This window comes from Bufo gargarizans, chromosome 8, assembly GCF_014858855.1.
Source record: "Bufo gargarizans isolate SCDJY-AF-19 chromosome 8, ASM1485885v1, whole genome shotgun sequence".
Taxonomy (NCBI): Eukaryota; Metazoa; Chordata; class Amphibia; order Anura; family Bufonidae; genus Bufo; species Bufo gargarizans.
In genome coordinates this window covers 24,726,245-24,754,128 of record NC_058087.1, presented here as the reverse complement: position 1 = coordinate 24,754,128, position 27,884 = coordinate 24,726,245, and the positions used below count along the sequence as shown (strand labels likewise).

Genomic DNA, 27,884 nt, shown 5'->3' with positions numbered 1-27,884 from the left:
CACTCGTTACAACCGAGGTATGCAGCAAAGTATTTGTGAAGCCACAACACGCACAACCTTGAGGCGGATGGTCTACAACAGCAGAAGACCCCACCGGGTACCACTCCTCTCCACTACAAATAGGAAAAAGAGGCTACAATTTGCACAAGCTCACCAAAATTGAACTGTTGAAGACTGGAAAAATGTTGCCTGGTCTGATGAGTCTCGATTTCTGTTGAGATATTCAAATGGTAGAGTCCGAATTTGGCGTAAACAGAATGAGAACATGTATTCATCATGCCTTGTTACCACTGTGCAGGCTGCTGGTGGTGGTGTAATGGTGTGGGGGATTTTTCTGGGCACACTTTAGGCCCCTTAGTGCCAATTGGCCATCGTTTAAATGCCACGGGCTACCTGAGCATTGTTTCTGACCATGTCCATCCCTTCATGACCACCATGTACCCATCCTCTGATGGCTACTTCCAGCAGGATAATGCACCAAGTCACAAAGCTCGAATCATTTCAAATTGGTTTCTTGAACATGACAATGAGTTCACTGTACTAAAATGGCCCCCACAGTCACCAGATCTCAACCCAATAGAGCATCTTTGGGATTTGGTGGAACGGGAGCTTCGTGCCCTGTATGTGCATCCCTCAAATTTCCATCAACTGCAAGATGCTATCCTATCAATATGGGCCAACATTTCTAAAGAATGCTATCAGCACCTTGTTGAATCAATGCCACATAGAATTAAGGCAGTTCTGAAGGCAAAAGGGGGTCCAAAACCGTATTAGTATGGTGTTCCTAATAATTCTTTAGGTGAGTGTAAACCTTTTCTTTATGGCTGACCGTTACAGAAAATAAGTATGAACAGCTTAGACCAGTGTTTCCCAACCAGTGTGCCTCCAGCTGTTGCAAAACTACAACTCCCAGCATGCCTGGACAGCCTTTGGCTGTGCGGGGATTCTGGGAGTTGTAGTTTTGCAACAGCTGGAGGCACACTGGTTGGGAAGCACTGGCTTAGACTATAGTAAATGGGACTGATGCAATACCAGACACAGCCACTACTAAAAGTATGGTGCTGTGCCGGGTACAATATGAAGGGGACGTAGTGCTTACTGGAACACCTTCATTAGTTTATGGCCAGTGGTGCTGTGACTTTGATCCTACTGCTCTTAAATGGTTGGCCTATCCTAACAACTGGTCTTCAGTTTTTCTAGTCCAGAATAACACAAGTTATGCCTCTAGGTATTCCTGGATTGTGTATATCAACCAGTATCTGTTTTCCAGTATAGGGGATGGAAAGACGACCATCAATGTCCTTGGAGTAGGAAGTGGATCGGGTAAGAGCAATGTTGGTGCCATAGAGTCATTGTAACGTCTGTGTACAGGGCAGAAATCGAAAGACAACATGTAGTAGTGAATATAATGGTTAATGGATAAATGCAGTTACATGGGTTACCAGAAACTGCTGCAAGTGAAAATGTTGGCGCTAAAATCCTTTTACAAGAAAATCGGGCCATAACTTGCACTGCCTAAACCGCAAAAACCCAGAGGATGCACTCTGTGCCTGGACCCAGCTGCAAACAGCATCTATATTGACAAAACTATATTAGTAATTGGTCAGCCTGTACCCATCAGAAGTGAATCAGCCTGATCAGTAGGGTGATGTCACCACCACTAAGGATAGTCCAGAGGGGCAAACAATTCTCCTACACATTTTGAAGGTACATCTCCCTTCATCAGGTGTCTTGTTCCAACCCGGTTGAATTTTTGGCCCCGAGCTTGCCACCAAGTGGGACTAATAGATTATTACATCAGGTGCAAGGAGGGGCAGGAGCAGACATCATGAAGAGGATACCACTGATCCATCTGTTTCTGCTGGATTCCCACATACAGGTTAGCCTGACCACCAACCAATACGGTTTTGTCAATATAAGCAATGTTTGCAGCTGGAGCAGACATGCAGTGATTGGAATAGGTGCCTTGCAATACTTTAATTTATCTGCAGAGGCACTTTTTTTTGTAAGAAGATATTACACGATAGATTTTACTGGTTTCTTAGAAACACTTTCTTGTAAATTCCATATTTAGGTGAAATAGACCTAAAAATCTTCTCCAAAATACAAGCTCTATATCCTGGAGTCCCCATCCATACTGATATTGTTGAGCCAAGCCCAGAGCAGATCCTCAGCTACAAGGGTAAGTGTGTCCTCCCTGCTCCTTATTTTCTGTACTTTGCCCTTGTTTGGTGCCTGTCAAGGAGTCACTTTAATACCCCAGACATGTGGGTACTACAATTGTATATAGTTATGTATATATTCTTACGTGTTTTGTATGTTATGGCAGTTATTACCAGTAAGGATATACTACTAGGCCAGTAATACTTAGTGTTAAACTTCAGCCAATCAATCGGCCTCCATCATCCTTACTGGTGCAAGAGAGAATATTGCACTTAAAATCAGGTGCTATTGAATGTATTTGAAGTTCTAACATTGCAGTTATTAAGAGACCTTTATACATTCAATTCTGGCCTCATTCTTCACTATTACAAATCCATTAAACCAATCCCAAGGAAGCAATAGCTTGATGGAGTACACTGACACAACACATCATTAGGGCTACTACCACTCCCATTCTCTGCACCAACTCTTCCGGGGCTCGCTGAATCACTTTTCTGTGGACATTGGACACAACAAAACCTTCTCTGGATGTTTTATGGCAGTAATCTGATTCTGCTCCATGTGTTGCAGAGCGCGTGGCCAAGACCCCGGGACTTGAAAATGTTCATTTTAACTGGATCAACAAAACAGCTTTTGAGTTTGAGGTTCAAGTGAAGGAAGAGAAGTCAGAAAGAAAGTATGATTTCATCCATATGATAGAGGTAAGTGTACCGTAGAGATCGCGTATTCTGCACCGACGAGAGCCAATGAGACAAAAGCCGGGATGATTTGTATGATTACACTCACTTGTTTCCCATGGTTTATACAGCGCCTACATATTCTGCAGCGCTGTACACAGTGGGCGATCACCACATCAGTTCCTATATCCCTGGACATGACTTGTGCACATGTGCCAAATTCCTCCATTTTAAGGAACCAGTACATGCTAATTGCACCTGACCAGCCAATGACTTAGTGCTCTAGGTTTCCCTCGTCAAGTGAGGCCGGACTGGGGCGGAACTGAGGGGAGGCCAGCATGATGCTGGTTTGGTTGGCGAGGAATCATGAAGTTAAAGGGTTAATGGCCCAGTAGCTGGGAGGTGGGGGCATTGTCGGGGTTACTGGGGTGGGTGTGGTTGGAGGTATTAAAAAGCGGTAGTGAGTAGGAGATAGACACCATTTTATAAGTAGACAGCAAACTGTAGTGTAGTCAGCACTCACCATGTCCATAGAAGCGATGCTGGCCCAGATCAGGATTGAGGCTGAGGCAAGGGGAGTGGGATGGCTGAGGGAGCAGTTTAGAGGCCTTCTTCAGGAGCCCCCAGTACCGGCGGAGATCCCAGAGCAAGGGGCTAGACGGCTCGCTTGAGCCTCGATGAAAACCAGCTGGTCAGTCAGGCGCTCCCTCCGTGGGAGGAATCCTATGCAGTGGCGGGCCCCTGAGCTGATTGGGGAGTTTAACCCTCCCTCCCCCGCTCTTTGCAGCATGGCGGCAGGATCAGGACCAGGGTCTGCGGTCTCTCCCAGGTGTCCTGGCTCTGGGAGGTCCGCTCAGCGAGGGAGAGATGCGGCTGTAGGATGGGCTGTGCAGGAGGCTGCCAAGGACGTGCACAGGCCCTATGCTTCCTGGGATGAAGAAGAAGGCCACGCCCCCCAAGAAGAAGCCATCTTATCAAGGAACAGAAGTGACGCTAATGGAGAAGAAGCTGGGACTGCAGGTTCAGTGTGGCAAGTACATCAGCGGAATGTGCAATCGGAGATCAGGAGCGGCTGGATGCAGGATCAGCGGCTGCGGGTTCCACAACCCCTGTGCAGCCTAGTGAGATTGCTTGGGGTCCTCTTCTTTCTATTCTTAGCTGTCCGGGGGTGTCAGGGAATTGGGACATCTGGGTGAAGTAGGAAGGGGTCTGGGACAACTTTGGGGCGGATTGGCGGGGTGGTTTAGGGACTGGGGGAGCTTTGCCGCTTCCGGCTTGAGGAGTGGGTTCAGGGAGTGGGGCACCTGACGCAGGTACGGCTAGTAGGACAAGTGGGTCAGTGTCGGTACAGACTCAGGTGGGGGGGGAGTATGTGGAAATATTTTCCCTACTTCCTTTGGTAAGATTTAATTTTGATAAAGGGAAGAGAGATGAAGGTAGAATAGAGGAGGAAGAGCAGCAGCGTTATCGCTTGATTCTCCGGAGGTTTGCAAACTCGTTGCAGGCGTTTGCAATTTTGGCCAGCGTCATTGGGGAAAAGGCACCGGAATTTTGTTTGGCATTGTTCTGTTACATGGATGCGGTAGGGGAGGTGTACCGGGTTTATGGGGTAAAGGGCTGGCTCCAGTACGACTAATAATTTAGGCAGAGAAAGGCGGTACGGCCCAGCATAAGTTGGGACCATAAGGATATCGGGCTCTGGTTAAGGGTTCCGGCCCCAGTGAGGTCGGGACAGTCCTTTCTGGGGGATGTTGGGGGGTCAGGACAGGGCAATTTTGCGGCGGCATCAGCAAAAGGGTTTTGTTTCCTATTTAATGAAGTAAACTGTAAATTTGGCGCAAAGTTCAAACATGAGTGCGCCTCTTGTGGCGGAACTCACGGAGCGAATAGATGCTTTAAGGTAGGTAGACATAAAGGGGGGGGGGGCAACGTTGGAAAAGGAGCAGACTCCGGTGCGAGTGGAAAAGATGGTGCGGTTTTTAAATAAGTATCCGCATCGGGAGGCGGCAACGTTTTGGAAGGAGGTTTTAAGTCGGGTTTTTACATTCCGTCAATTCCGTCGCAAGGTTCCGTGGTTCATAAGAATTTGAGGTTGGCGCTAATTCACCCTGAGATAGTTTCCGAAAATATGGCTAGGGAGGTAATATTGGAACGAATGGCGGGCCCATTTTCCGACCTGCCTTTGGCGATGGGGAGGGGTTCCCAAATAAAGAGCCGAATAAGTTTTGACTCATTCATGAACCTGTCCTATCCGAAAGGTGCGTCGGTTAATGATGGTATTGATCCTAAATTATGTTCGGTGGTTTATACGTCATTTGACGCGGCTGTGGCATAGGTAATGGGCCTTCGGACATTACTTGCAAAAACGGATATTGAGGCGGCGTGTCGCTTGTTACTGGTTTATCCAGAGTGTTTGGACTTATTAGGTTGTTTTTGGAAAGAGTGTTACTTCGTGGATAGGTGTTTGCCAATGGGGTGCTCACTGTCGTGCGCCTACTTTGAGACATTTAGTTAATTTCTTGAATAGGTAATAGTTGAGGTGTCCGGGTGTTCATCAGTTATTCATTACTTAGATTATTTCTTGTGTCTGGGTCCAGCGGGTTCACGGGTGTTCTCGATGTTGTTGCACACTGTGCAGTCGGTTTTTGGGGAATTCGGGGTTTTATTGGCTGTGGTTAAGACGGAGGGGCCGACAACCGAGTTGTGTTTTTTGGGGATTGTTATCGACACGGAAAAAATGTGCAGGCTGCCGGAGGATAAGTTAAAAAATTTGAGATCGGCAAGGCAAAGTCGGCAAGGCAAAACGGGTGGCAAAAATCAGATTAAAGGAGTTACACTCACTGTTGGGCAAGCTTAATTTTGCATGTAGAATTATGCCGATAAGGTGTATTTATTGCTGGCGATTGGCATCTGCGACTTCTGGGATTAAAGTACCACATAATTTTATCCGGCTAGGAAAAGAGTTGCGGGGGGATTTAGATGTTTGGGCGGGGTTTCTGGAGGGCTATAACGGGAGGACGTTAGTTATGGGTGAAGCTGTTAATAACGTTGACTTTGAGCTGTTTTTCGATCTGGACGGTGGGGCAGATTTCGGGGCATACTGCCATGGGCAATGGTGTGCGGGACAGTAGCCCGACTCTTGGGTTACTAAGGCCTTGGTCAAAAATTTGGCGCTGCTGGAGATTTTTCCTATTGTGATGGCGGTGGTGCTGTGGGAAGATAGGTTTGCGAATAAGAAGGTTTGTTTCCATTGCGATAACATGGGGGTAGTGCAGGCAATTAATAGTTTGTCCGCGTCGTCCCCTCCAGTTGTTAAGCTGCTGCAGTTTTTAGTGCTCAGATGTTTGTCCATAAATGTGTAGATAGTGACAGTTCATGTTCCGGGAGTTTTTAAGTGTATTGCGGATGCCGTTTCTAATTCTCAGTGGGAGAATTTTCAGCAACTGGCACCAGAGGTGGAGGCCAAGGGGTTGGAGTGTCCAGCTTGTCTGTGGGAAATCTTGGAGAAATGGTAATGGGGCTGGTTCGGGCACCATTGAGTCCTGGCACTTGGGCTGCATACGGTAAGGCGTGGGAGGCTTGGGAGAGGTGGTGTGTGCAGTTAGGGACTAGTGATGTCTTGAAATATTTGCCGGTGAACAGTTCCAGGCAAACATAGCTTGTTTGCGTTCGCCGCGGCGGGCGAATATATGTGATGTTCGGTCCGCCCCCTATACATCATCATTGAGTAAACTTTGAACCTGTACCTCACAGTCAGCAGACACATTCCAGCCAATCAGCAGCAGACCCTCCCTCCCAGACCCTCCCACCTCCTGGACAGCATCCATTTTAGATTCATTCGGAAACTGCATTCTCAGTGAGAGGAGGGACAGTGCTGCTGCTGCTGATCTAATAGGGAAAGCGTTAGCTAGGGCAGTGTTCTGTGTCCACAGACTCATCTGCTGTAAGCACCCCAAAAGCCTTTTCAGGGCTGGTACATCAGTGTGCTTTTTTTTATTTTTATATATATATATATATATATATATACAGTGGGATGCGAAAGTTTGGGCAACCTTGTTAATAGTCATGATTTTCCTGTATAAATCGTTGGTTGTTACGATAAAAAATGTCAGTTAAATCTATCATATAGGAGACACACACAGTGATATTTGAGAAGCAAAATGAAGTTTATTGGATTTACAGAAAGTGCTATAATTGTTTAAACAAAATTAGGCAGGTGCATAAATTTGGACACTGTTGTTGTCATTTTATTGATTCCAAAACCTTTAGAACTAATTATTGGAACTCAAATTGGCTTGGTAAGCTCAGTGACCCCTGACCTACATACACAGGTGAATCCAATTATGAGAAAGTATTTAAGGGGGTCAATTGTAAGTTTCCCTTCTCTTTTAATTTTCTCTGAAGAGTAGCAACATGGGGGTCTCAAAACAACTCTCAAATGACCTGAAGACAAAGATTGTTCACCATCATGGTTTAGGGCAGTGGTCAGCAACCTGCGGCTCTAGAGCCACATGCGGCTCTTTAGCCCCCTGATATTGGCTCTTCCAGGTGCGGGCTCACATGTACAGTGCGATAGCATTTTCGTTGCCCATAGCAAAAATAGGTAGGAGGGTGAAGACCAGGAAGCGGTGAAGGCTCTGTACTCACCGCTTCCTGGTCCTCGGTTGTAGGCTGTGCAGGGCTGCGCACAGTGTGAGGCGCTCTGTAACGTCACTCTGTGCACGCCAGTTCACAGCACAGCCGACAGCAGGAGGAACACAGAGCGCGGGTGGTGAGGAGCAGCGGCATCCAGAAGCCGGAGAGGTAAGTGCTTTTTTATTTTATGAAACTTGGGGCTGATCTGAGGCAATGAGGTGATGAGAATCATAATGGGGGATATGAGCGGCATCATGGATGATGAGAGGCATCATGGATGATAATGGTGATGATGAGAGGCATCATGGTTGATAATGGGGATGATGAGAGGCATGGGGCTCTTATCTGAGGTCTGATTGAGGGGGTCATTTACTTTGGGGTCTGAGCTGACATCTGATCTCAGGGAGGTCTTATTCACATTGAGGTTCTGCTTAAGTGCTTGAGGCATAAGGTCACTGACTTTTTGAATGTTCGTATTGCGCTTCAAACAATACCTTCATGGGAATAGGGGTTCTAAGTTAGTCTCCAACCTTATTAAGAACCAAAGAAATAAATCCTTTATTCAAGCCATCAAATCAGCCTCAGGCCCCCGACTTATTAATACTCCAGCGATAGCTCAGGAGTTTTGCTCCTTTTATTCAAATCTGTATAACCTCCCAATACCCCTCACCAGCCAGCAAATCAAATCTAAGTCCCCTCTTGTACTCCTAGGCACAGATGCGGAGAAGGCGTTCGATAGGGTTAGCTGGGCCTATATGGAGAAAGTACTACAAGCCTTTGGCTTCTCTGAAGGCCTCATCAGAGCTGTCTATACTCTATACTCTGCACCATCTGCGAGAGTACTAGTCAACGGCACCCTATCGAACGCCTTCCAGATTAGAAACGGTACTCATCAAGGATGCCCATTATCCCCCACCTTGTTTGTACTCACCCTAGAGACGCTTCTTCTTAAGTTCCGCCAATCCCCCACGATCAAAGGAGTGAAACTAGGCAGATTTACTGCTCCTGATGATTTACTGCTCCTGTTGTCAAATCCTGAAGAAGCTTTGCTGGAGGTTATGCAGATTTTCGAAACTTTTGGGGTTATCTCAAATTTTAAGATTAATTTTGATAAGTCGGAGGCCCTTGGCGTTTCCCTCCCAGCTGTCCTGCGTACTAAGGTCAAAGCCCTCACACCATTTAAGTGGCCTACACAAGCAATAAAATATTTGGGGGTGACGATCCCGATGGACCCCAAGTTGTTGTTTAGTCTTAATTTCCTCCCGCTACTCTCCAAAGTCACCTCTATTCTCTCTAAGAGCAGCTCTCCTTTCCTAACCTGGCTAGGCAGGAAAAATGTCCTCACCACCTACATCCTGCCGCTGATAATGTACACCTTGAGAGCCCTACCCATATCGGTACCTGTTAGTTTCGCTAATTCTAGCAATGATATAGGAAAGTTGACTATAGACGACAGCTAAGTATAATTCGCTATGCGATTATATGACTGCTTTTTTTTATAAATAGTATAATTATAATAATTATCAGGTATTATAATTATTCTATTTATTTAAAAAAAAGCAGTAATATAATCGCATAGCGAATTATACTTAGCTGTCGTCTATAGTCAACTTTCCTATATCATTGCTAGAATTAGCGAAGTTGATGAATAGGTAGCTATGCAGAATACTTCGTTATCTTCGTTTTGTGGAATATGACGAAAACATTCGTTATATTCGTTTTGTGGAATATAACGAATATATTCGTCAATTCGCTAATTCTACCAAACCATTGAAGCCATATTCCATGCTTATGGAGCGTCCCCATCACCATGGGAACGACTCCATATACTAGAATGTACTGTCGGATTTGAGAATTACGTTGAAATCGCAATTCGATTTTTTCAAGTTATAATAATCGAATTTCGATTTTAACTTAGCACTGCTATATTCCATATTGGTTAATTCTAGCCTAATATGGTCTATAGCAGTGCTAAGTTAAAATCGAAATTCGATTATTATAACTTGAATTAATCGAATTGCGATTCCAACTTGGACCTGGTTTACTATATGGTTGGCTTCAATGGCTTGGTAGAATTAGCGAATTGACGAATATATTCGTTATATTCCACAAAACGAAGATAACGAAGTATTCTGCATAGCTACCTATTAATCAACTTCGCTAATTCTAGCAATGATATAGGAAATAGGGATGAGCGAACTCGAACTGTATAGTTCGGGTTCGTACCGAATTTTGGGGTGTCCGTGACACGGACCCGAACCCGGACATTTTCGTAAAAGTCCGGGTTCGGGTTCGGTGTTCGTCGCTTTCTTCGCGCTTTTGTGACGCTTTCTTGGCGCTTTTTGAAAGGCTGCAAAGCAGCCAATCAACAAGCGTCATACTACTTGCCCCAAGAGGCCATCACAGCCATGCCTACTATTGGCATGGCTGTGATTGGCCAGAGCACCATGTGACCCAGCCTCTATTTAAGCTGGAGTCACATAGCGCCGCCCGTCACTCTGCTCTGATTAGCGTAGGGAGAGGTTGCGGCTGCGACAGTAGGGCGAGATTAGGCAGATTAACTCCTCCAAAGGACTTGATTAACTGATCGATCTGCAGCTGTGGATCATTGAGCTGCTGATCCTCAATTGCTCACTGTTTTTAGGCTGCACAGACCGTTTGTCAGTCTCATTTTTCTGGGGTGATCGGCGGCCATTTTGTGTCTTGTGGTGCGCCAGCACAAGCTGCGACCAAGTGCATTTAACCCTCAATGGTGTGGTTGTTTTTTGGCTAAAGCCTACATCAGGGTGAAGCTGTCACACCAAGTGCATTTATCCAGCAATAGTCTGTTCATTTTTTGGCCATATACAAAATCAGGGGCAAGCTGCGCCTGTCACCAAGTGCATTTAACCCTCAATGGTGTGGTTGTTTTTTGGCTAAAGCCTACATCAGGGTGAAGCTGTGACACCAAGTGCATTTAACCAGCAATAGTCTGTTCATTTTTTGGCCATATACAAAATCAGGGGCAAGCTGCGCCTGTCACCAAGTGCATTTAACCCTCAATGGTGTGGTTGTTTTTTGGCTAAAGCCTACATCAGGGTGAAGCTGTCACACCAAGTGCATTTAACCAGCAATAGTCTGTTCATTTTTTGGCCATATACAAAATCAGGGGCAAGCTGCGCCTGTCACCAAGTGCATTTAACCCTCAATGGTGTGGTTGTTTTTTGGCTAAAGCCTACATCAGGGTGAAGCTGTCACACCAAGTGCATTTAACCAGCAATAGTCTGTTTATTTTTTGGCCATATCCCAGTCTAATTCTGTCACTAAATCCATACCGGTCACCCAGCGCCTAAATACTAGGCCTCAAATTTATATCCAGCTAAATCTGTCCCTAGTGCTGTAGCTGGGCGAGTTATTTAGTGTCCGTTCAAGCACATTTCTTGTTCTGGGTTGAAATACAATTCCCAATTTAGCAATTTCATAATTTAGTGGTTCCTGCTATATCAGAGCTATTTGAAATCTATCCCAAAAAGGGTATATAATATTGAAGGTGCACATTGGGTCATTCAGAATAACTTCACACACACCCGCTACTGTGTATTTCCAAGTCTAATTCTGTCACTAAACCCATACCTGTCACCCAGCGCCTAAATACTAGGCCTCAAATTTAAATCCCTCTAAATCTCTCGTTACCCACCGCTGTACTGTTGTTGCTGGGCAAGATATTTAGTGTCCGTCAAAGCACATTTTTTGTTCTGGGTTGAAGTACAATTCCCAATTTAGCAATTTCATAATTTAGTGGTTTCTGCTATATCAGAGCTATTTGAAATCTATCCCTAAAAGGGTATATAATATTGAAGGTGCACATAGGGTCATTCAGAATAACTTCACACACACGCTTCTGTGCATTTCCAAGTCTAATTCTGTCACTAAATCCATACCGGTGACCCAGCGCCTAAATACTAGGCCTCAAATTTAAATCCCTCTAAATCTCTCGTTACCCACCGCTGTACTGTTGTTGCTGGGCAAGATATTTAGTGTCCGTCAAAGCACATTTTTTGTTCTGGGTTGAAGTACAATTCCCAATTTAGCAATTTCATAATTTAGTGGTTTCTGCTATATCAGAGCTATTTGAAATCTATCCCTAAAAGGGTATATAATATTGAAGGTGCACATAGGGTCATTCAGAATAACTTCACACACACGCTTCTGTGCATTTCCAAGTCTAATTCTGTCACTAAATCCATACCGGTGACCCAGCGCCTAAATACTAGGCCTCAAATTTAAATCCCTCTAAATCTCTCGTTACCCACCGCTGTACTGTTGTTGCTGGGCAAGATATTTAGTGTCCGTCAAAGCACATTTTTTGTTCTGGGTTGAAGTACAATTCCCAATTTAGCAATTTCATAATTTAGTGGTTTCTGCTATATCAGAGCTATTTGAAATCTATCCCTAAAAGGGTATATAATATTGAAGGTGCACATAGGGTCATTCAGAATAACTTCACACACACGCTTCTGTGCATTTCCAAGTCTAATTCTGTCACTAAATCCATACCGGTGACCCAGCGCCTAAATACTAGGCCTCAAATTTAAATCCCTCTAAATCTCTCGTTACCCACCGCTGTACTGTTGTTGCTGGGCAAGATATTTAGTGTCCGTCAAAGCACATTTTTTGTTCTGGGTTGAAGTACAATTCCCAATTTAGCAATTTCATAATTTAGTGGTTTCTGCTATATCAGAGCTATTTGAAATCTATCCCTAAAAGGGTATATAATATTGAAGGTGCACATAGGGTCATTCAGAATAACTTCACACACACGCTTCTGTGCATTTCCAAGTCTAATTCTGTCACTAAATCCATACCGGTGACCCAGCGCCTAAATACTAGGCCTCAAATTTAAATCCCTCTAAATCTCTCGTTACCCACCGCTGTACTGTTGTTGCTGGGCAAGATATTTAGTGTCCGTCAAAGCACATTTTTTGTTCTGGGTTGAAGTACAATTCCCAATTTAGCAATTTCATAATTTAGTGGTTCCTGCTATATCAGAGCTATTTGAAATCTATCCCTAAAAGGGTATATAATATTGAAGGTGCACATAGGGTCATTCAGAATAACTTCACACACACGCTTCTGTGCATTTCCAAGTCTAATTCTGTCACTAAATCCATACCGGTGACCCAGCGCCTAAATACTAGGCCTCAAATTTAAATCCCTCTAAATCTCTCGTTACCCACCGCTGTACTGTTGTTGCTGGGCAAGATATTTAGTGTCCGTCAAAGCACATTTTTTGTTCTGGGTTGAAGTACAATTCCCAATTTAGCAATTTCATAATTTAGTGGTTTCTGCTATATCAGAGCTATTTGAAATCTATCCCTAAAAGGGTATATAATATTGAAGGTGCACATAGGGTCATTCAGAATAACTTCACACACACGCTTCTGTGCATTTCCAAGTCTAATTCTGTCACTAAATCCATACCGGTGACCCAGCGCCTAAATACTAGGCCTCAAATTTAAATCCCTCTAAATCTCTCGTTACCCACCGCTGTACTGTTGTTGCTGGGCAAGATATTTAGTGTCCGTCAAAGCACATTTTTTGTTCTGGGTTGAAGTACAATTCCCAATTTAGCAATTTCATAATTTAGTGGTTTCTGCTATATCAGAGCTATTTGAAATCTATCCCTAAAAGGGTATATAATATTGAAGGTGCACATAGGGTCATTCAGAATAACTTCACACACACGCTTCTGTGCATTTCCAAGTCTAATTCTGTCACTAAATCCATACCGGTGACCCAGCGCCTAAATACTAGGCTTTAAATTTAAATCCCTCTAAATCTCTCGTTACCCACCGCTGTACTGTTGTTGCTGGGCAAGATATTTAGTGTCCGTCAAAGCACATTTTTTGTTCTGGGTTGAAGTACAATTCCCAATTTAGCAATTTCATAATTTAGTGGTTCCTGCTATATCAGAGCTATTTGAAATCTATCCCAAAAAGGGTATATAATATTGAAGGTGCACATTGGGTCATTCAGAATAACTTCACACACACCCGCTACTGTGTATTTCCAAGTCTAATTCTGTCACTAAACCCATACCTGTCACCCAGCGCCTAAATACTAGGCCTCAAATTTAAATCCCTCTAAATCTCTCGTTACCGCTGTCCTGTTGTAGCTGGGAAAGTTATTTAGTGCCCGTCAAAGCACATTTTTTGTTCTGGGTTGAAGTACAATTCCCAATTTAGCAATTTCATAATTTAGTGGTTCCTGCTATATCAGAGCTATTTGAAATCTATCCCAAAAAGGGTATATAATATTCAAGGTGCACATTGGGTCATTCAGAATAACTTCACACACACGCTTCTGTGCATTTCCAAGTCTAATTCTGTCACTAAATCCATACCGGTCACCCAGCGCCTAAATACTAGGCCTCAAATTTATATCCCGCTGAATTTGAATACAATACATTGGGCCAAATAATATATTTGTTGTTGTGGTGAACCATAACAATGAGAAAAACATCTAGTAAGGGACGCGGACGTGGACATGGTCGTGGTGGTGTTAGTGGACCCTCTGGTGCTGGGAGAGGACGTGGCCGTTCTGCCACATCCACACGTCCTAGTGTACCAACTACCTCAGGTCCCAGTAGCCGCCAGAATTTACAGCGATATATGGTGGGGCCCAATGCCGTTCTAAGGATGGTAAGGCCTGAGCAGGTACAGGCATTAGTCAATTGGGTGGCCGACAGTGGATCCAGCACGTTCACATTATCTCCCACCCAGTCTTCTGCAGAAAGCGCACAGATGGCGCCTGAAAACCAACCCCATCAGTCTGTCACATCACCCCCATGCATACCAGGGAAACTGTCTCAGCCTCAAGTTATGCAGCAGTCTCTTATGCTGTTTGAAGACTCCGCTGGCAGGGTTTCCCAAGGGCATCCACCTAGCCCTTCCCCAGCGGTGAAAGACATAGAATGCACTGACGCACAACCACTTATGTTTCCTGATGATGAGGACATGGGAATACCACCTCAGCATGTCTCTGATGATGACGAAACACAGGTGCCAACTGCTGCGTCTTTCTGCAGTGTGCAGACTGAACAGGAGGTCAGGGATCAAGACTGGGTGGAAGACGATGCAGGGGACGATGAGGTCCTAGACCCCACATGGAATGAAGGTCGTGCCACTGACTTTCACAGTTCGGAGGAAGAGGCAGTGGTGAGACCGAGCCAACAGCGTAGCAAAAGAGGGAGCAGTGGGCAAAAGCAGAACACCCGCCGCCAAGAGACTCCGCCTGCTACTGACCGCCGCCATCTGGGACCGAGCACCCCAAAGGCAGCTTCAAGGAGTTCCCTGGCATGGCACTTCTTCAAACAATGTGCTGACGACAAGACCCGAGTGGTTTGCACGCTGTGCCATCAGAGCCTGAAGCGAGGCATTAACGTTCTGAACCTGAGCACAACCTGCATGACCAGGCACCTGCATGCAAAGCATGAACTGCAGTGGAGTAAACACCTTAAAACCAAGGAAGTCACTCAGGCTCCCCCTGCTACCTCTTCTGCTGCTGCCGCCTCGGCCTATTCTGCTGCTGCCGCCTCGGCCTCTTCCTCCGCCTCTGGAGGAACGTTGGCACCTGCCGCCCAGCAAACAGGGGATGTACCACCAACACCACCACCACCACCTCCGTCACCAAGCGTCTCAACCATGTCACACGCCAGCGTTCAGCTCTCCATCTCACAAACATTTGATAGAAAGCGTAAATTCCCACCTAGCCACCCTCGATCCCTGGCCCTGAATGCCAGCATTTCTAAACTACTGGCCTATGAAATGCTGTCATTTAGGCTGGTGGACACAGACAGCTTCAAACAGCTCATGTCGCTTGCTGTCCCACAGTATGTTGTTCCCAGCCGGCACTACTTCTCCAAGAGAGCCGTGCCTTCCCTGCACAACCAAGTATCCGATAAAATCAAGTGTGCACTGCGCAACGCCATCTGTAGCAAGGTCCACCTAACCACAGATACGTGGACCAGTAAGCACGGCCAGGGACGCTATATCTCCCTAACTGCACACTGGGTAAATGTAGTGGCAGCTGGGCCCCAGGCGGAGAGCTGTTTGGCGCACGTCCTGCCGCCGCCAAGGATCGCAGGGCAACATTCTTTGCCTCCTGTTGCCACCTCCTCCTTCTCGGCTTCCTCCTCCTCTTCTTCCACCTGCTCATCCAGTCAGCCACACACCTTCACCACCAACTTCAGCACAGCCCGGGGTAAACGTCAGCAGGCCATTCTGAAACTCATATGTTTGGGGGACAGGCCCCACACCGCACAGGAGTTGTGGCGGGGTATTGAACAACAGACCGACGAGTGGTTGCTGCCGGTGAGCCTCAAGCCCGGCCTGGTGGTGTGTGATAATGGGCGAAATCTCGTTGCAGCTCTGGGACTAGCCAATTTGACGCACATCCCTTGCTTGGCGCATGTGCTGAATTTGGTGGTGCAGAAGTTCATTCACAACTACCCCGACATGTCAGAGCTGCTGCATAAAGTGCGGGCCGTCTGTTCGCGCTTCCGGCGTTCACATCCTGCCGCTGCTCGCCTGTCTGCGCTACAGCGTAACTTCGGCCTTCCCGCTCACCGCCTCATATGCGACGTGCCCACCAGGTGGAACTCCACCTTGCACATGCTGGACAGACTGTGCGAGCAGCAGCAGGCCATAGTGGAGTTTCAGCTGCAGCACGCACGGGTCAGTCGCACTACAGAACAGCACCACTTCACCACCAATGACTGGGCCTCCATGCGAGACCTGTGTGCCCTGTTGCGCTGTTTCGAGTACTCCACCAACATGGCCAGTGGCGATGACACCGTTATCAGCGTTACAATACCACTTCTATGTCTCCTTGAGAAAACACTTAGGGCGATGATGGAACAGGAGGTGGCCCAGGAGGAGGAGGAGGAGGATGAGGAAGAGGGGTCATTTTTAGCACTTTCAGGCCAGTCTCTTCGAAGTGACTCAGAGGGAGGTTTTTTGCAACAGCAGAGGCCAGGTACAAATGTGGCCAGCCAGGGCCCACTACTGGAGGACGAGGAGGACGAGGATGAGGAGGAGGTGGAGGAGGATGAGGATGAAGCATGGTCACAGCGGGGTGGCACCCAACGCAGCTCGGGTCCATCACTGGTGCGTGGCTGGGGGGAAAGGCAGGACGATGACGATACGCCTCCCACAGAGGACAGCTTGTCCTTACCCCTGGGCAGCCTGGCACACATGAGCGACTACATGCTGCAGTGCCTGCGCAACGACAGCAGAGTTGCCCACATTTTAACCTGTGCGGACTACTGGGTTGCCACCCTGCTGGATCCACGCTACAAAGACAATGTGCCCACCTTACTTCCTGCACTGGAGCGTGATAGGAAGATGCGCGAGTACAAGCGCACGTTGGTAGACGCGCTACTGAGAGCATTCCCAAATGTCACAGGGGAACAAGTGGAAGCCCAAGGCCAAGGCAGAGGAGGAGCAAGAGGTCGCCAAGGCAGCTGTGTCACGGCCAGCTCCTCTGAGGGCAGGGTTAGCATGGCAGAGATGTGGAAAACTTTTGTCAACACGCCACAGCTAACTGCACCACCACCTGATACGCAACGTGTTAGCAGGAGGCAACATTTCACTAACATGGTGGAACAGTACGTGTGCACACCCCTCCACGTACTGACTGATGGTTCGGCCCCATTCAACTTCTGGGTCTCTAAATTGTCCACGTGGCCAGAGCTAGCCTTTTATGCCTTGGAGGTGCTGGCCTGCCCGGCAGCCAGCGTTTTGTCTGAACGTGTATTCAGCACGGCAGGGGGCGTCATTACAGACAAACGCAGCCGCCTGTCTACAGCCAATGTGGACAAGCTGACGTTCATAAAAATGAACCAGGCATGGATCCCACAGGACCTGTCCGTCCCTTGTCCAGATTAGACATTAACTACCTCCCCATAACCATATATTATTGGACTCCAGGGCACTTCCTCATTCAATCCTATTTTTATTTTCATTTTACCATTATATTGCGATGCTACCCAAAGTTGAATGAACCTCTCCTCTGCCTGTGTGCTAGGCCTAAATATATGCCAATGGACTGTTGCAGTGGTGGCTGACATGAAGCCTGATTCTCTGCTATGACATGCAGACTAATTCTCTGCTGACATGAAGCCAGATTGTCTGTTACGGGACCTCTCTCCTCTGCCTGGGTGCTGGGCCTAAATTTATGACAATGGACTGTTGCAGTGGTGGCTGACGTGAAGCCTGATTCTCTGCTATGACATGCAGACTGATTCTCTGCTGACATGAAGCCAGATCCTCTGTTACGGGACCTCTCTCCTCTGCCTGGGTGCTGGGCCTAAATTTATGACAATGGACTGTTGCAGTGGTGGCTGACGTGAAGCCTGATTCTCTGCTATGACATGCAGACTGATTCTCTGCTGACATGAAGCCAGATCCTCTGTTACGGGACCTCTCTCCTCTGCCTGGGTGCTGGGCCTGAATATATGCCAATGGACTGTTGCAGTGGTGGGTGACGTGAAGCCTCATTCTCTGCTATGACATGCAGACTAATTCTCTGCTGACATGAAGCCAGATTGTCTGTTACGGGACCTCTCTCCTCTGCCTGTGTGTGTGCTGGGCCTAAATATATGCCAATGGACTGTTGCAGTGGTGGCTGACGTGAAGCCTCATTCTCTGCTATGACATGCAGACTGATTCTCTGCTGACATGAAGCCAGATCCTCTGTTACGGGACCTCTCTCCTCTGCCTGGGTGCTGGGCCTAAATTTATGACAATGGACTGTTGCAGTGGTGGCTGACGTGAAGCCTGATTCTCTGCTATGACATGCAGACTGATTCTCTGCTGTCATGAAGCCAGATTGTCTGTTACGGGACCTTTCTCCTCTACCTGGGTTCTGGGCCTAAATTTATGAAAATTGACTCTTACAGTGGTGGGTGACGTGAAGCCTGATTCTCTGCTATGATATGAAGACTGATTCTCTGCTGACATGAAGCCAGATTGTCTGTTACGGGACCTTTCTCCTCTGCCTGGGTTCTGGGCCTAAATTTATGAAAATTGACTCTTACAGTGGTGGGTGACGTGAAGCCTGATTCTCTGCTATGATATGAAGACTGATTCTCTGCTGACATGAAGCCAGATTGTCTGTTACGGGACCTTTCTCCTCTGCCTGGGTTCTGGGCCTAAATTTATGAAAATTGACTCTTACAGTGGTGGGTGACGTGAAGCCTGATTCTCTGCTATGATATGAAGACTGATTCTCTGCTGACATGAAGCCAGATTGTCTGTTACGGGACCTTTCTCCTCTGCCTGGGTTCTGGGCCTAAATTTATGAAAATTGACTCTTACAGTGGTGGGTGACGTGAAGCCTGATTCTCTGCTATGATATGAAGACTGATTCTCTGCTGACATGAAGCCAGATTGTCTGTTACGGGACCTTTCTCCTCTGCCTGGGTTCTGGGCCTAAATTTATGAAAATTGACTCTTACAGTGGTGGGTGACGTGAAGCCTGATTCTCTGCTATGATATGAAGACTGATTCTCTGCTGACATGAAGCCAGATTGTCTGTTACGGGACCTTTCTCCTCTGCCTGGGTTCTGGGCCTAAATTTATGAAAATTGACTCTTACAGTGGTGGGTGACGTGAAGCCTGATTCTCTGCTATGATATGAAGACTGATTCTCTGCTGACATGAAGCCAGATTGTCTGTTACGGGACCTTTCTCCTCTGCCTGGGTTCTGGGCCTAAATTTATGAAAATTGACTCTTACAGTGGTGGGTGACGTGAAGCCTGATTCTCTGCTATGATATGAAGACTGATTCTCTGCTGACATGAAGACAGATTCTCTGTTACGGGACCTCTCTCCTCTGCCTGTGTGTGTGCTGGGCCTAAATATATGCCAATGGACTGTTGCAGTGGTGGCTGACGTGAAGCCTCATTCTCTGCTATGACATGCAGACTAATTCTCTGCTGACATGAAGACAGATTCTCTGTTACGGGACCTCTCTCCTCTGCCTGTGTGTGTGCTGGGCCTAAATATATGCCAATGGACTGTTGCAGTGGTGGGTGACGTGAAGCCTCATTCTCTGCTATGACATGCAGACTAATTCTCTGCTGACATGAAGCCAGATTGTCTGTTACGGGACCTCTCTCCTCTGCCTGTGTGTGTGCTGGGCCTAAATATATGCCAATGGACTGTTGCAGTGGTGGCTGACGTGAAGCCTCATTCTCTGCTATGACATGCAGACTAATTCTCTGCTGACATGAAGACAGATTCTCTGTTACGGGACCTCCCTCCTCTGCCTGGGTGCTGGGCCTAAATATATGCCAATGGACTGTTGCAGTGGTGGCTGACGTGAAGCCTCATTCTCTGCTATGACATGCAGACTAATTCTCTGCTGACATGAAGACAGATTCTCTGTTACGGGACCTCTCTCCTCTGCCTGGGTGCCGGGGCCTAAATATCTGAGAATGGACTGTTCCAGTGGTGGGTGACGGGAAGCCAGATTCTCTGCTATGGAACCTCTCTCCAATTGATTTTGGTTAATTTTTATTTATTTAATTTTTATTTTAATTAATTTCCCTATCCACATTTGTTTGCAGGGGATTTACCTACATGTTGCTGCCTTTTGCAGCCCTCTAGCTCTTTCCTGGGCTGTTTTACAGCCTTTTTAGTGCCGAAAAGTTCGGGTCCCCATTGACTTCAATGGGGTTCGGGTTCGGGACGAAGTTCGGATCGGGTTCGGATCCCGAACCCGAACATTTCCGGGATGTTCGGCCGAACTTCTCGAACCCGAACATCCAGGTGTTCGCTCAACTCTAATAGGAAAGTTGACTATAGACGACAGCTAAGTATAATTCGCTATGCGATTATATTACTGCTTTTTTTTTAATAAATAGAATAATTATAATACCTGATAATTATTATAATTATACTATTTATAAAAAAAAGCAGTCATATAATCGCATAGCGAATTATACTTAGCTGTCGTCTATAGTCAACTTTCCTATATGATTGCTAGAATTAGCGAAATTGACGAATAGGTAGCTAAAACGAAGATGCAGAATACTTCGTTATCTTCGTTTTGTGGAATATGACGAATACATTCGTTATATTCGTTTTGTGGAATATAACGAATATATTCGTCAATTCGCTAATTCTACCAAGCCATTGAAGCCATATTCCATGCTTATGGAGCGTCCCCATCACCATGGGAACGACTCCATATACTAGAATGTACTGTCGGATTTGAGAATTACGTTGAAATCGCAATTCGATTTTTTCAAGTTATAATAATCGAATTTCGATTTTTAACTTAGCACTGCTATATTCCATATTGGTTAATTCTAGCCTAATATGGCATATAGCAGTGCTAAGTTAAAATCGAAATTCGATTATTATAACTTGAAATAATCGAATTGCGATTTCAACGTAATTCTCAAATCCGACAGTACATTCTAGTATATGGAGATGTTCCCATGGCGATGGGGACGCTCCATGAGCATGGAAGTCGGCAGAAGCGGCAACGGGCACTGACTGGAGCAGCCAGGAAGCCAGGAATCCAAAGGACAGGTAAGAACAACTTTAGGGAAGTGGGAAAGAAAAAAATATAACAATAAAAAAAAAAAAAAAAAAAAAAAAAAGAATATTCGAAATATCGAATTTATATCACTATATTCGAAATATTCGCGAATTAGCGAAGTGCCGATATTCGCGAAAAAAATTCGATATTCGAATATTCGCGCTCAACACTACTCACAAATACCTCGCAGATAAAAAAAATTCTATTTAATATTTTTCTGTGATATAATCCCAGTTGCAAGCCAGTGTGTGTCTGGCCCCAGACTGTACTGTGGCCACTGGCTAGGCCTCCACTCATACCGTTACAGGGTGTCACTCACAAATACCTTGCAGATAAAAAAAAATTCTATTTTATATTCTTCTGTGATATAATCCCAGTTGCAAGCCAGTGTGTGTCTGGCCCACAGACTGTTCTGTGGCCACTGGCTAGGCCTCCACTCATACCGTTACAGGGTGTCACTCACTCACAAATACCTTGCAGATAAAAAAAAATCTATTTAATATTTTTCTGTGATATAATCCCAGTTTGCAAGCCAGCGTGTGTCTAGCCCACAGACTGTACTGTGGCCACTGGCTAGGCCTCCACTCATACTGTTACAGGGTGTCACTCACTCACAAATACCTTGCAGATAAAAAAAAATATATTTAATATTTTTCTGTGATATAATCCCAGTTGCAAGCCCGTGTGTGTCAGGCCCACACAGACTGTACTGTGGCCACTGGCTAGGCCTCCACTCATACCGTTACAGGGTGTCACTCTCTCACAAATACCTTGCAGATAAAAAAATTATATTTAATATTTTTCTGTGATATAATCCCAGTTGCAAGCCAGTGTATGTCAGGCCCACACAGACTGTACTGTGCCCACTGCCCACCACTTATATAGGGTGGCACAGTACCTTGCACCCATAGTACCACTTATCTAAAAAAAATGACAGGCAGAGGCACCCCACCCCACAGGGGCCGTCGTGGTCGTGGTGCTGTGATTTCCACTGGCCCTGGAATAATGCCCAGTGTTCAGAGGCCGCGTACCCTCAACCCAAAAAATTCGGAGAAAATAGTTGACTGGTTTACACAGGACACCCAATCTTCAACAGCTTCCGCTAAGAACCTTGACACACCATCCTCCTCCAGCTCAGCTTTGGTCACCTGCTCTCAAGTTACCACTCTCCCGCCCGCCGCCACCACCACCACTACCACCACAGCCGCTTCACTTGATCCCTCAGAGGAGTTATTTACACATCAGTTGGATGAAATTAGTGATGCGCAACCATTATTGCCAGAGGATGTAGATAACAGGGATATGTCTCAGTCAGGCAGCATTACACACATGGACGTACAGTGTGATGATGATGATGTTGTACCCGCTGCTGCTTCCTTTGCTGAGGTGTCAGATACAAGTGAAGCGGTTGATGATGACGATGTGTCCGTGGATGCCACGTGGGTGCCTGCTCAAAGAGAAGAAGAAGAGGGGGAAAGTTCAGAAGGGGAGACAGAGAGAAGGAGGGGACGAGTTGGAAGCAGGGGGAGGTCGTCGTAAGGAGCTAGTGGCACAGTTAGACAGCATGTATCAGCACCCGGGGTCAGCCAGACAGCACGCCAATCAACGCATGCTGTTGCCACCAACAGAATGCCGTCATTGCAAAGCTCAGCAGTGTGGCATTTTTTTTGTGTGTCTGCCTCTGACAACAGCGATGCCATTTGCAACCTGTGCCAAAAGAAACTGAGTCGTGGGAAGTCCAACACCCACCTCGGTACAACTGCTTTGCGAAGGCACATGATCTCACATCACAAATGCCAATAAGATCAACACATGAGTACAAGCAGCACACAAACTCAAAGCCACCATCCTCCTCCTGGTCCAGCATCTTCAGCCACGTCAACCACTGCTGTCCTCCTTGCCCCCTCTCAACCACCCGCCACTCCGCCTCTCACCTTGAGCAGTTCCATCTCATCTGCCCACAGTCAGGTGTCTGTAAAGGAAATGTTTGAGAGTAAGAAGCCAATGTCACAGAGTCACCCCCTTTCCCAGCGTCTGACAGCTGGCTTGACGGAACTCTTAGCCCACCAGCTTTTACCATACCAGCTGGTGGAGTCTGTGGCCTTCAAAAAATGTGTCGCTATTGGGACACCACAGTGGAAGATACCCGGACTAATTTTTTTTTCAAAAAAGGCAATCCCAAACCTCTACTCAGTGATTGAAAAGGAAGTCATGGCATCTCTGGCATACAGTGTTGGGGCAAGGGTCCATCTGACCACTGATACCTGGTCTACAAAGCACGGTCAGGGCAGGTATATCACCTACACTGTGCATTGGGTCAACCTGCTGACGGCTGCCAAGCATGGAATGCGTGGCTCTGCAGCAGAGTTGGTGACACCGGCACGACTTGCAGGCAGGCCTACTGCCACCTCCTCTACTCCTCCTACTCCATCCTCTTCCATAACCTCCTCGTCTGAGTCCTCTTCTGCAGCGGCGTCTGGCTGCACATCAACTGAATCCCCCCAGCTCCCCAGGGACTATTCCACATCCCGGATACGACAGTGTCACGCTGTCTTGGGGTTGACTTGCCTGAAAGCAGAGAGCTACACCGGACCAGCACTCCTGTCCTGCCCTGAACACACAGGTGGATCAGTGGCTGACCCCACACCAACTGGAGATCGGCAAAGTGGTATGTGACAATGGAAGCAATTTGTTGGCGGCATTGAATTTGGGCAAGTTGTCACATGTGCCGTGCATGGCACATGTGTTGAATCTCATTGTACAACGCCCAGGCTTACAGGATGTCCTCAAGCAGACCAGGAAGGTGTTTGGCCATTTCAGGCGTTCCTACACGGCCATGGCGCACTTTTCAGACATTCAGCACCGAAACAACATGCCAGTGAGGCGCTTGATTTTGCGACAGCCCGACACGTTGTAATTCAACACTCCTAATGTTCGACCGCCTGCTCCAACAAGAAAAAGCCTTCAATGAGTATTTGTATGACCGGGGTGCTAGGACAGCCTCTGCGGAGCTAGGAATTTTTTTGCCACGTTACTGGACGCTCATGCGCAATGCCTGTAGGCTCATGCGTCCTTTTCAGGAGGTGACAAACCTAGTCAGTCGCACCGAAGGCACCATCAGCGACCTCATTCTATTTGTTTTCTTCCTGGAGCATGCTCTGCGAAGAGTGCTGGATCAGGCTGTAGATGAGCGTGAAGAGGAAGAGTTCTGGTCACCATCACCACCAGAAACAGCCTTGTCATCATCGCTTGCCGGACCTGCGGCAACGCTGCAAGAGGAGTATGAGGAACAGGAGTCAGAGGAGGAATGTGGCTTTGAGGAGGATGAAGACCAACATCAGCAGGCATCCCAGGGTGCTCGTTGTTGTCACCTATCTGGGACCCGTGATCTTGTACGTGGCTGGGGGGAAGAACAGTCAATGACATCAGTGAGGAGGAGGAACGGGAAATGAGTAGCTCGGCATCCAACCTTGTGCAAATGGGGTCTTTCATGCTGTCATGTATGTTGAGGGACCCTCGTATAAAAAGGATGAAGGAGAACGACCTATACTGGATGGTCACGCTACTAGACCCCCGGTATAAGCAGAAAGTGGCGGAAATGTTACCAAATTAACGAAAGTCAGAAAGGATGCAGCAGTTGAAAACCAAACTAAAAAATATGCTTTACACAGCTTATAAGGGGGATGTCACAGCACAACGGGAATCTAACTGGGGAAGAGGTGAAAGTAATCCTCCTCCTACCACGACCACGGCGGCAAGGACAGGACGCTTTACAGATGTGTTGTTGATGGAGGACATGCAGAGCTTTTTCAGTCCTACACATCGCCACAGCCCTTCGGGATTCAGCCTTAGAGAACGACTCGACCGACAGGTAGCAGACTACCTCGCCTTAACTGCAGATATCGACACTCTGAGGAGCGATGAACCCCTTGACTACTGGGTGTGAAGGCTTGACCTGTGGCCTGAGCTATCCCAGTTTGCGATAGAACTTCTGGCCTGCCCCGCTTCAAGTGTCCTGTCAGAAAGGACCTTCAGTGCAGCAGGAGGTATTGTCACTGACAAAAGAAGTCGCCTCAGTCAAAAAAGTGATTACCTCACCTTCATTAAGATGAATGAGGCATGGATCCCGAAGGGACTGACAGTGGGGGATACGCTTGACTAACAAAAGGCCTGATAACATGCCTTGGCCTCAAAATGGTTCCTACGCTGCTGCATTTAATGTCTGCATACCGGATGACTTTCATGAATTCTCCGCCACCAACTAGGGTTCAAGCCGCAATGTTTTAGTCACCTTTCTGCCTGGGAAACATCAATTCCAGCCAGAAATTGCGGCTGCAACAATACCTGATTTTTCAGGCATGTGTACATGCCTAATTTTTCTGGCCTCTGGTGCTGCACTATGGCTGTAAAAACAAAACAAAAAAAAGGCACATACATGTGTCAATTCCCTTCGTGATCGTTACCTTGTTGTGGTGAATGGGCTTGCGTATCACAATGAAGCGATCATAACCTCTATGAGTGTGTTGGCAATGTTGCCATACCCCAGATGATAAGGCTGTTGCTTCATTGTGATCAGACTAAAAGCGATCGGCTGGATAATTTTTCATAGAAAAAAACATAAATTTTCTTCTTTTTTTTTTGTTGTATGGGTTTTTAATACATAAAAAAAAAATCATAATAAAGTCTCTTAATAGTTTATTAGAAATAATGCCGACAATTTAAAAAATCCCCATCAATTCCAATACAAAGCAAGTACAGAGCTCAGAACTAAATTATTCCAGGATGTCGTAATGGTTCGTTAATTCGACAATGGTTAATCAATTCGACACACGTCCCCGGATAGGGGACGTAACAGGGATTAAACTGATAGGAATAGTACTAGTTAAGACACCACTCATATAGGGTGTCACAGCACATTGCTCCGTGCACGCGCAGTGCCCCAACTTGGGAGTAAGAGGACCGACCAAGCTGCTTTTTCCATCTCCCGGTTCCTAAAATCAATTCAGTTTTGTGTATCAGAGTTTGGTCTGTCACTGTGAAGGCAGTCGAAGGTAACCGGCCTAAATTTTTTTTCACAAAAGGCAATCCCTGATATGGGACGTAACAGGGATTAAACTGATGAGAAGAGAACTACAGAAAATACCACTCATATCGGGTGTGACAGTAAATTGCACGGCGCAGACGCAGTGACCGTGGATTCAAACAAAGGGGAGGGAGCCAGCGTTTTTTTAAACATCTCCCCGTTCGAAAAATCAATTCAATTCACCTTTCGGGGACCCTTGGTGTTGTATGTGGCTGGGTGGAGGAAGAAACCTTCAATGACATCAACGGGACATGGCTAGCTTGATATCCAACCTTGTGCAAATGTGGAGTTTGCGGTTGGGCAAATGGACTGTTTGCGGTGCATTAAAAGGAGAGTTTGGTCTGTCAATGTCTGTGAAGCGGGCGTAACCCTTACACTACCTGATCGATACAACATCATACCTGACCGTATACACACACTGGATGTTTTAAACCACGTTATTCAAAAAAAATAATTGGATTGTTAGGTGATTTATGCCCTTTATGGATTAAAACCCAACTCTGCGTCAACTATGTAGTTTTCTATGGGAGTTTTGCAATGGATCCCCCTCCGGCATGCCACAGTCCAGGTGTTAGTCCCCTTGAAACAACTTTTCCATCACTACTGTGGCCAGAAAGAGTCCCTGTGGGTTTAAAAATTCGCCTGCCTATTAAAGTCAATGGCGGTTCGACCGTTTGCGAACATTTGCAAAAATTTGCGCTCGCCATTCGCAAACGGAAAATTTTATGTTTGCGACATCTCTATTAGGGAAACAGGAGATGGACAAGGAAATGGCGTTGTCATTTTTCGGTCACATCAGGGAAGCAGGATGGTCAGTGGCACAGTTAAATAGGTGCGTGGCGGGCTTAGCGTTTGGTTTTCGTTTATGGGGTATTATGGATGTTACAAAAACGTTTCTGGTTCAGCAAGTGTTAAGGGGGTGGAGAAGAGATAAACAGGCTGAAGATGTTAGAAGGCCGGTGTCGTTTAAGTTGTTAATAGATATTGGTGCTAAATTGGGGTCAGTTTGTAGGTTGCAATAGAGGTTAGATTATTTAAAGCCGCATTTTTGTTAGCGTTTTTGTGAGCTTTTCGGTTGGGGGAGTTGGTAAGTAGCAGTGTCACTAGGGCAGGGGGTTTGCGGACGGAGGAGGTGGATTTATATGAGGATAGAGTGGAGATATGCATTCGCAAATCTAAAACGGACTGTGAGAGCAGAGGAAGGCAGGTGACTTTGTTTGAGGTTCTGGGATGTATTCTTTGTCCGATTAGGTGCTTGCGGGATTATGGAGGAGAGAGTGGTACCGGGACTGGGCCCTTCTTGCGGCACGAGGATGGATCATTCCTGTCTCGGTTTCAATTCATAGCTATTTTCAAAAGATGCTTGGCAGTATTGGGGGTTGATTCTGAGGGATATACAGGGCATTCTTTTAGTATTGCGGGCGGAGATGGAAGCGGCGCGTTTGGGGTTGAGCAAGGAGGTGATAAAGAAAATAGGGTGTTGGGAATCTATTAGATTCTGCTTTTATGTGAGGTTGGGTAGATTGTGAGTTGGTTCTGAAGGGTTTTTGGGTAATATTGCTATTGTTTTGTTTATTTGCAGGTTCGCAGGCGGCCTTGGTGTGGATAATGGGACACTCGTTCGTGTTTTTGGGGGCAATAAGAGCAAAAGTCAGACCAGACGGGCGGCAATTGGGTTTCGCCCCCCCGATCCACTTTTGCAGTGGATCGGGATGAGAGGTATGCTTTGAGGCGGG

The 27,884-nt window shown here is 46.5% G+C and overlaps 1 protein-coding gene across 1 annotated transcript in view; it reads left to right on the top strand.

Moving 5' to 3' along the window:
• LOC122944677 (histamine N-methyltransferase A-like) overlaps nt 1–27,884 on the top strand; it is a 40,141-nt gene that overhangs the window by 5,434 nt on the left and 6,823 nt on the right. Inside the window, exon 4 of the mRNA XM_044303213.1 lies at nt 2,734–2,864. Coding sequence (XP_044159148.1) covers nt 2,734–2,864 — 131 coding nt within the window. The remainder of the gene's footprint in view (nt 1–2,733; nt 2,865–27,884) is intronic.